Source organism: Cyprinus carpio, unplaced genomic scaffold (genome assembly GCF_018340385.1).
Source record: "Cyprinus carpio isolate SPL01 unplaced genomic scaffold, ASM1834038v1 S000006763, whole genome shotgun sequence".
In the NCBI taxonomy this organism is placed as follows: Eukaryota; Metazoa; Chordata; class Actinopteri; order Cypriniformes; family Cyprinidae; genus Cyprinus; species Cyprinus carpio.
The window spans coordinates 233,096-242,339 of NW_024879360.1; the positions used below are offsets into that span (position 1 = coordinate 233,096).

The 9,244-nt window shown below is 37.8% G+C and overlaps 2 protein-coding genes across 2 annotated transcripts; both read right to left on the reverse strand.

Annotated features, from left to right (window-relative positions):
- Positions 1-323: 323 nt before the first annotated feature.
- LOC109088839 (protein LDOC1-like) lies at positions 324-698 on the reverse strand. The gene has a single exon (XM_019103003.1). The coding sequence runs from the start codon at positions 696-698 to the stop codon at positions 324-326; it is 375 nt and encodes a 124-aa protein (XP_018958548.1).
- Positions 699-5,307: 4,609 nt separating this feature from the next.
- Positions 5,308-8,278, reverse strand: kcnk17 (potassium channel, subfamily K, member 17). The gene is made up of 5 exons (XM_042755993.1): positions 8,015-8,278; positions 7,229-7,343; positions 6,959-7,125; positions 6,687-6,855; positions 5,308-5,861 (listed from the first exon to the last, which is right to left on the reverse strand). Exons 1-5 carry the CDS (start codon positions 8,246-8,248, stop codon positions 5,647-5,649), a joined length of 900 nt encoding a protein of 299 aa, XP_042611927.1. The 5' UTR covers positions 8,249-8,278; the 3' UTR covers positions 5,308-5,646.
- Positions 8,279-9,244: the final 966 nt, after the last annotated feature.

A 9,244-nucleotide genomic window follows, 5' to 3' on the forward strand; every position in this document is an offset into this window, starting at 1 on the left:
CGTTTACATTGCTTAGTGGATAGTTGAGTAGAATCAACTTGCATGGGCTCTGGTACTGTAGGGCTGCTGGCGGGAGAGCCAGACTGGTGGGCAGCTTCGGTGGTTGGGCATGCGGCTAGGTGTTGTGAAATGCGGTTAGCTTTTAACACGAAGTTCTCCAATCCAATGGAATCCTCGTATATCACCATTTGAGCACGGATCCGGGGATTAAGACCTTGGCGATAAGTGCTCAAGAGAGCTGCTTCGTTCCATCCACTAGTCACCGCTCAAAACTGGATGGTATATTCATTGGGCGATGTCTCTGTCTGACGCAATCGTAGTAGTTAATCAGTGACGGAGATCTCATCCGCAGAGGAGCCGAATACTTCCTGAGTGGTGAAAGCTTCATAAGAGTTATTCATGACACTATTAGCATCCCATATGGCCTTTGCCCATTGCAGGACGCGCCCAGACAGTAGAGAAATTAAGAAGGCTACCTTCGTACAGTCGGTGGAGAATTCCTGCAGTTGCGCCTCAATGTATAATGAGACTTGTAGTAGAAAACCACCACATCCAGCTGGTTCCCCCACATATGACGCAGGCAGTGCCATGGGACTGGCAGAGGCAGACTGGGGAGTGGATGTAGATGTGAGTGCTGCACGGAGAAGGTTGCCCAGCTCCTGCAGAAGGTCTGCAGGAGCGGGTGACTGGGGATCCATATGGTTGTCTTGTAAGGTCCAGTCTTCTGTCACAAACCAGGATACAGATGGAGGGTTAGTTAAGCAGATAGTTTATTTACAGGATGCACAACAATATGGTAAGTCACTGAATGGATGAAGACCACAGCTCTGGAGAGTGAGACAAGGGGAGACAGCAATGGAGAATCACTGGAGAACATCAATGGAGATCTGAAGGCAGTAAAAGAGCAAGTTTAGAGGAGATGGGTCAGGCACCAATTAAGAGTAGTGAACAGTAGACCAGACGCTGGTGTACTGGCGTGATGATGGCTTTATCCAGGTAAGTGATTGCTGGGTGCAGGTGATCAGTACTCCGGCGACTGGGATCGGAAGTGATTAGGATCAGGTGCTGGTGATGATTGGGGTGGCTGTGAATGTGAGTTCCTCTTTTTCTCTGCTATGTAATTTACCCATTTATACCAATTATTTTCTTCTACCTTTTCCCTTAAAACATTTGAATTGCAAATTTTCTTACAACTGATATTATGGTTATCATTTACAATATGTCTGTTTTATCTAAATATTTTTTCCTCCTTATCTAGTTTTTGTTCTTTTTCGATTAAGTCAAAGCCACTGCTAGATTCAGCTGAGGGTTGAAAAGTCAATTCTAGGAAAGTCTGGGTGCTGTTGTCTACGGCTTAAGCTTGTAGAATTAGATGCATCAGGCATGTGATGATCATCAGATATCTTTTCACTTTTCTGTTTCTCTAACTAAAGAATGTGAGCTCCTTGCTTATCTCTTTTTTAGTTGTCATCAGTTTGCACTTCTTGTGTCTCTGGTCTCTCCTCGTCACTTGATGCTGAGTTGTTTGCTTGTCTGTTTTCCACTTCCTCTTTTCCATTTGTTGGCCCACATCTGCTCCCAAGTATTTTGATCTCTCGTTAGAAGTCCCATCACTCATTCAATCTTCACCAGGGTGATTCTTTGTGGGTTGTTGCAATGGTCTTTCCCTCGTTGGCAAGGGTGGGTCATTACAAGCATGCCCTTCATCCCTCACTGCATGCTGTGTGAAGTTGTTGAAGCTGGTTGGCATATTTTAAGGTGAGAGATGTGGACCCTGGTGTCACTCTGCAAACATTTTGGCGCTCAATGCTAGATTCTCCCTTGAGATCATAACTGCACTTACTGGTTCTCATTGGTGGAGCAAACCATTCCCTGGCCTTGATAGCACTGCTGTCACCTGTAAATATAAAACCTTCAGCGTTTTCTGTTAGCGATATCAAGCATGCTTATCTGCTCATCTGCTCATCTGGCCAGTCATCCTTCTTTGTGTGACCTGTGGAAATTGCATGTGGGTTGAGGGCTGTCCTGGGCCCTTTTTGAGCTTTCACAAATCCATTGCTTTCAGTACAATGAATAAAGGGCTAATACCCATTTTCTATATAAAAAAAATTATTCTGGTCTATATAGCAAATTTTGCCCTTCAAGACAACTGTGATTTTTTTTTAACTCATCCATTTACATTATATAAAGCCTTAAAGTTCTGCATAATTAAGGGCGTGGCCATTTAACACTAGAAGTCCCAGAGATTTGTAAACCCTCCTTTAGCCAAGTGGATGCTAACTGGCTAGTCTTTTGGCTATCATTAGCATCAATTCATGTGTAAATATGGTCATTACCTGAGCAATCTGCAGGGGGGTTGGGGGTGTGTGTGTGAATGGTTGCTGGTGGCTTGTTTGTATGTGTGGGGGAGGGAGGGCTGCTAAAAGCAGAGAACTTGATTGACCTCCTCTCCAAGAAAAGAAAATGCAGAGAAGACTCACCACTCGGCAGGCCTTGGAAATGATCCTGAGTGAAGTAAACCCTTGTGACTCAGATGGAGAAGACATAGAACTTCAGCCGGATTCGGACTCAGATCTGTCTGATCTGTCTTCAGGTTAAGTTTCATTTCATATTATTTCCTATTTCATTTCAAACCAGTAAGTGGAAAAACACCAAAAAAGCAGAGTGGATTGACATAAATATTTACTCTGCCTTTTTTGTATTGTCCACTTTTTTGTTTGTACTACTTAGCAGACATTCACTGCCATCTGAAGTGCAAAACATTATTAGTTGTTTCTTTGCTTGAGTTGTATCTTTTTATTTAGGAAGATATTTCAGACATTATTCTGATACAGAGAAGGAGATACTGGAATTATTATTAGTATCTATGCATGCATTTGTGATATCATTTGACTTTTCCATTGCTCACAATTTGATTTGAATTTGTTCACACTGCAGATGAGGAGACTGCTCCTCAACCAAAAAAGAGAGCCCGTTTGGGGACTGACCTGACAGAGACAGCGAAAGATGGCACAGTGTGGCGTGAAGAACAGGTGGGGACGCGTCTCCCTTTCACCCCAATCAAAGCGTACGCTGCAGATGGAGAGCCAACGGCTAAGGCCAGGAAAAGTATCTCGAGTCGCCTTCAGAGCTTCCTGTGTTTCATCACTCTTGACATGCTTCATAGAACCATTCCAAGACAAGGGCAGAAATGTTACCACGGACAATTTCTTCACATCGCTGTCACTTGCGCATAAACTTCTTAGCCAGAAAACCACCATCCTCGGCACAGTCAACAAGATTCGCTGGGAAATCCCTCAATCCGCTAGACCGACAGATCGCAATGAATTCACCACTCAGGTATGTTGCAGGTCTTTTGTGGTTCTATGTTTATGTGTTTCTAATTTTTAGAATTAACACCTCCAAGTGTGTCATTGTGTCATTGTGTGTAAAAGTGCTATGAAAATAACAATTTATCTTATTTATTAGGTGTTTTCAACCACTGCTGCTACGCTGACGGTGTATGCGCCCAAACGGAAAGAAGACCGTCTACATTCTTAGCAGCATGCACAGCGTGATTCAGACTGATAATACCACCAAAAGGAAGCCAAACACTGTCACCCTTTACAACACCACAAAGTGCGGTGTGGATGTGATGGACCAGATTTCCTGGTGGAGCTTGCAAGAGAGTTGGCTAACTCTCATATGTGTGCGAAGAAGGCAAGAAAAGAGCAATTGCTTCGGACACAACCCTCCACACCTAGCCCTGGAAAAAGAGCCATGTGTCAGCGTCAGACACCAATGCAAGAACAATCATGCCACTGTGCGATGTGTTCACTGCTACAGATACACATGTGGTAAATGCAGACGGGAGATACCATGGCAGTGCCAGGATTGTGAGTGATTGCTGGAATGTACTCACTCACTTTTTAATATTATTTGTAAATATGTGTACAAATGGTTGGTTTCTTTATTTTATTTTGTACTATTTTTATCAATAAATCTCAGCAACAAAGGAAAAAAAAACATGTGTGTTGATTTCTCCCTAAGATGGCAAAGTGAAACACAAGTTTCCTTGAAGTGGCTCAGCATGGCCCCACATTGTTTACATAACAAAAGCAACTGTTCACAGCTGATTAAGGATATTAGCCTAAAGCCTTCCAGCCCATCGGCTGTCCTGCAGGTTTTATAGGTAGAAAAGCCAAATGGCTGCTCTCTGGGACTTCTAGTGTTAAGTGACAGGTGGACTGCCGCTGCTGACACTACCGTTGAGCTAGGAGGGCGTGGCTTCAGCAACCAGCCTTTTTGCCCATTTTCCGGGAGTGATACGCGTTGACGCACTGCCTAGATGGTGATGGCCCTGTCCACTTTGCGCTTCAAAAACGCTCTTCCGAAAACTACAGGTGATGTCACAGACACTACTTCCATGTTTTCATACAGTTTTTGGTCTTCTCACAACAACATTTGTTTACATTTATTGAACAACCTTTGTAGAAATTAAGAAAATCATAATGTCAAAGGACCTTTCTTGATGATTGAGATCTCCTTTGAGGTTTGGCCACAATCACCAGTGTCAAACTGCATCAGCATAACTTATTTCATAATTTGAAGAATCAGTTCTTTAATTCAAGACCATTTATTGTATACGACAATGTACAGTACAATCAAGCCTAATTGGCCCAATTTAATTGGATTCACACTACAGTACATGCTTGGAACTCCAGGGATCCATAATATATCCAGAAATTAGCAGAAATTATTTCAGTGTGATGCTCAACACACAACTGCAGTTGCTGTAGACATAGGATGTATGAACAATACTTTGTTAGAGTGTGTATTGTCAGTTGGCCCTAAATAGAGTCTTCCACACAGAAGTCATGTTAGCATTTGGGGTTAACCATATCAATAGGTAAACAACCGACTGCCTTCTTTCAGGAATAAGGATCTATATCATGTGGTATAATGACGTAACGTTGTCGATATTTATCAGTTTATTTTATATTTACATATCACAAGTATATTAAGTAACAAAACTTAAATGTTTTGTATAAAAAGTATTTGACAGTTAATGTATGCCTATTTTGGGACAGCAAAAACTATTGTGGCATTTGTACAAACCTTAACATACCACAAAACAAAAATTAACTATAGACAATCCCTTTAAAAAAGATAGAACTCCCATTAAACTCACTGTATAACTCATACTTGAACAAAGATACCATCAAAATGATTATGAACTGATGTTATAGTTTGAAATCACTGAAATATATCGATTAAGAGAGATCTGAATAATATGTAATATTACCAATGTATGAAATAATGGTGTAATATAATCAATAAACTCCTGGCTTGGTTTGCTGGTTAGTGGTATGACAGCAATTAATTTTAATTGAACCAAGCAAGATTTTCAAGCCAAACACTGCCAGTCACACAAGTGATCAATTGTCATTATTATTAAATCAAAACATTTATTTTAAACATTTAGCTCAGTTTTTAGAAGAAACTATTATTTGAATTTTATCGATTAATTTGAATGATACATTAAACATTGAGTATTTTACTTAATAATTAACCAAATTTTTTTGTAATGATGAGTAGATACAGCATTATTCATACCACAGACGCCTTCCTGTTTTTCGTACCACTGTTAAATTAATTTTTCATGTTTCATGTTTCTTCCCCTTTCAGTCCTTTTTCTGGCTGTTCTTTGGACTCCTCCACTTGTGTTTGTGCATTCTGCCTTCCTCTTATGTAAGCATTCATACTCTCCAGTAAATCAATGGAGTGATTAATCAGAAGAGCGAGCCAAGCCAGGCCAAAGAATATCCAGGCTGCCATCAGACAACTGTACCACTCTGGGTAATTTATTGCTGGGTTGTTATCTGACAGAGAAAACAGTGATGTAAAGATATTGTTATCAGGGTCGGGATGATATAATTTGAATCAAATTAGATTTGAAAATTATTACAATATGCCTATTTGTACTCTCATTATACCCTTATATGTAAGTAATACCCTTATATGCAAGTAAATAAGTATTATTATTATTATTATTATTATTATTATTATTTGTTAACCAATCAAATTTACCTATTAACCCCATAATGTAAATTAATTTTATATTAAATTTAAGCTCTATTTTGAAGATTTTCTGGGTGTTTTACCATATCTTGTAAAAATGTATTATTTATTATCAAATTTAATGTGTTAAATATATTATTAAATGCTATGCATACAACATTAATATGAATGTCTTTGAATTTCTTTCTACTGGCTTAAATACATTTTAAATTTGAATTGCAATTCTGCATCTTATTTGCTACCTCAATTCAGTATTCAAATTCAGGAAAATTCGAAATAAATTTGGAATGACACACAACCCAATCTGTGATGTCACTTCCTGACTAGAATAACTACATATAAGAATAATTACAAAATGTGAAGAACTTTCAAAGGATTAAGAGTAAAACAAAGAAGGCTTTATGTAATTAACACACACACACACACACACACACACACACACACACACACACACACACACACACACACACACACACACACACACAGCTAAATAGTCCAAATCTAATAACCAGGGTGTGAACACATAAGCATCATAATACATAGGTACATGCTGACAATTAAAAATACTGAAGTATAAAAGTTGAAGTATAAATAGTTTGTTCATTTTTGTATGTGTAGTCTCCTACCTGCAACATAATCTCCGAATCCAATAGTGCTGAGTGTTATGAAGCAGTAATAAATGGCTTCAGCGTAACTCCATCCCTCATACTCTTTAAAAAGCAGCATAGGAACCACAAAGTACAGAAATGCTGAGCTCACAAAAGATATACTGTGAATGGATATTCGTACACATTTCTGTGGGGTGGGAAGGAACAGAATCATGGGTACAGTGTGTCTGCACATAAAGGTCAAGCATATTAATTTATAGTTTATCACATTTATTAAGTTAAATTCTCACCCCTCTATCAACTTTTTTCTCCAGAAAATTGCAAAAATTCCTTTCAATGGCCAGCATGTATTTCCCAACTCTATTTAAGATCACTACATTCAGGGGAATGCCAAAAAGTGCAAACAACACACAGAAGATTTGACCAGCTGTCGTCAATGGAAATATATTCCCATAGCCTGTAAAAAGATAAAAACTCTATATAATTTCTACCCATCTGTATAGATGCCACACAATAATCTGTACTGTCAAATTCAATGAGATAAGTGTTCCATCCCTCACCAATAGTTGTGACCACAGTTGCCGCAAACACAGATGAGCTGGTAAATTTCCAGAAGCCATCTGCGGTATCATTGCTGTCTGGACTCAAGCCACTCAGGGAAGCAGCTTTTATCATCTTTAAAACAGTAATAACAAGCTATAAGAACTTGTTTGTAATACGTGAAATGAAAATAAAAACAGTGTGCACATGTGAATGACATAACAGTTGTGTTCTGTTAAAATTCTGTTAAAAATGATAGCAAAACTATCACATTGTCAAATTGTATTATAATTTTTTAATTATTATTATCTATTTAAACAGAAAAAAAAATTTCACAAAAAAGGCCATTTCATTTTAAAAAAAAAGAGCTAAATAATTATGTAAATAATTTCAACAATAGACCAACAAACAGAATTCTATGTAAAAGAGATTTCAAAATTTCCAATAAAGGAAATTCAATTATAAAGTGTCAATATTGTTTGACAACCACAAACTGGTCTAGGTTTCTTGCACAAATTTTAATTTTAAAGACTCTTTATTATTTATTTATTTTTACCAAAAGCAGTTAATTTAAATGAATGAAAATGGCTTCATAAATTTGCACTGAAACAGTTTAGATAGATAGATAGATAGATAGATAGATAGATAGATAGATAGATAGTTAGATAGATAGATAGATAGATAGATAGATAGATAGATATTGAAAAAATATTGTCTAAACATTCTCTCACTGATCCTACCTAACACTGATACTGTTGTCAATAAGGAATAAATAAATGTGTGCAACATCTACTCTCCAATCTTACCTGTGCTAGTTCTCGGAGCCCATTCTGACCCACACATGGGTATTTCTCAAGTAGTTTAATTCTTTTCTCTTTCAGAAGATCAGTCTGCTGCAACACGTACCATCCTTCTAGTTTCCAGAAGATTAGCCCTCCAACAAGGACATAGGCTACATAAATAATTCCAAGGAACAGGATAGAAGGGAAGCGAGCTACACTGAAAAACTGGCATAACTTTCCCGAAAATATGGGAAGCATGGTTCCTTTGGTTACCTGGCTCACCTGTCTGCCAATGCATCTGCAGGAAGGTGCTACTGGGTGTGGATTTACTCTGTTTATGTGACAGGCAAATCACTCACTTGTGTAATGAATGCCAGAATCAGACCTTATGACCTGGCATGCAAATGTTGATTTAAGGAGAGCAGAAGACACAGTGAGTGAGGAGTTAAAAAGGGGGGTTGAAGTGGTTAGAAGCAACAGTCAGTACTCTCTGCCAATGGTTTCATGTTCTTGTATCAAAACTTATCTTTTTTCACTTAAAGAATTTTTTTTACATAAATCAATTAGTTTTAAAAGTAACTATACTCTATAGTTAAACGTTTATTAACTATAACGTTTATTATAGTTACGTTTATTCTAACTATAACTATATGTATGGGTGCAAGTTAAAATAAACGGAAAAAGATGTGTGCACAAAATAGATGTATGTTAGGATAAACATTTTTGATATGTGTTTTAATATTAGATATACGATCTATAAAATAAAACAATCCAAAAAAAACGCTCAAAAGCCATATTCATATAATCTCAATCAATAAATAATAAATTAATGGAGCAGATTTATAGTTTTTATTTTTAGTTCTCCATTATTTGGAGAATCAAGAGATGGCTGGGTGCTTACTGTCCATCTCCAATAATATTGCTGGTAATATTAATGCAATTTGAAATATTGTTGAAATGTGTGACTTATTGCCAGCATATCCTGAAATATCTTACTATGTATTATCCATTCAAAGATTTGACCAGCTGTCGTCAATGGAAATATATTCCCATAGCCTGTAAAAAGATAAAAACTCTATATAATCTCTCTGTATTAACCCATCTGTATAGATGCCACACAATAATCTGTACTGTCAAATTCAATGAGATAAGTGTATAGTTGTGACCACAGTTGCCGCAAACACAGATGAGCTGGTAAATTTCCAGAAGCCATCTGCGGTGTCATTGCTGTCTGGACTCAAGCCACTCAGGGAA

Coding starts and splice junctions, on each gene's coding strand:
- LOC109088839 (XM_019103003.1), bottom strand. CDS start 698: ATGGATCCCCAGTCACCCGCTCCTGCAGACCTTCTGCAGGAGCTGGGC.
- kcnk17 (XM_042755993.1), bottom strand. CDS start 8,248: ATGCTTCCCATATTTTCGGGAAAGTTATGCCAGTTTTTCAGTGTAGCT. Junction 6,856..6,958: donor AGAAAAAAGTTGATAGAGGG/GTGAGAATTTAA, acceptor CCCACCCCACAG/AAATGTGTACGAATATCCAT. Junction 5,862..6,686: donor ATTCGGAGATTATGTTGCAG/GTAGGAGACTAC, acceptor TTTCTCTGTCAG/ATAACAACCCAGCAATAAAT.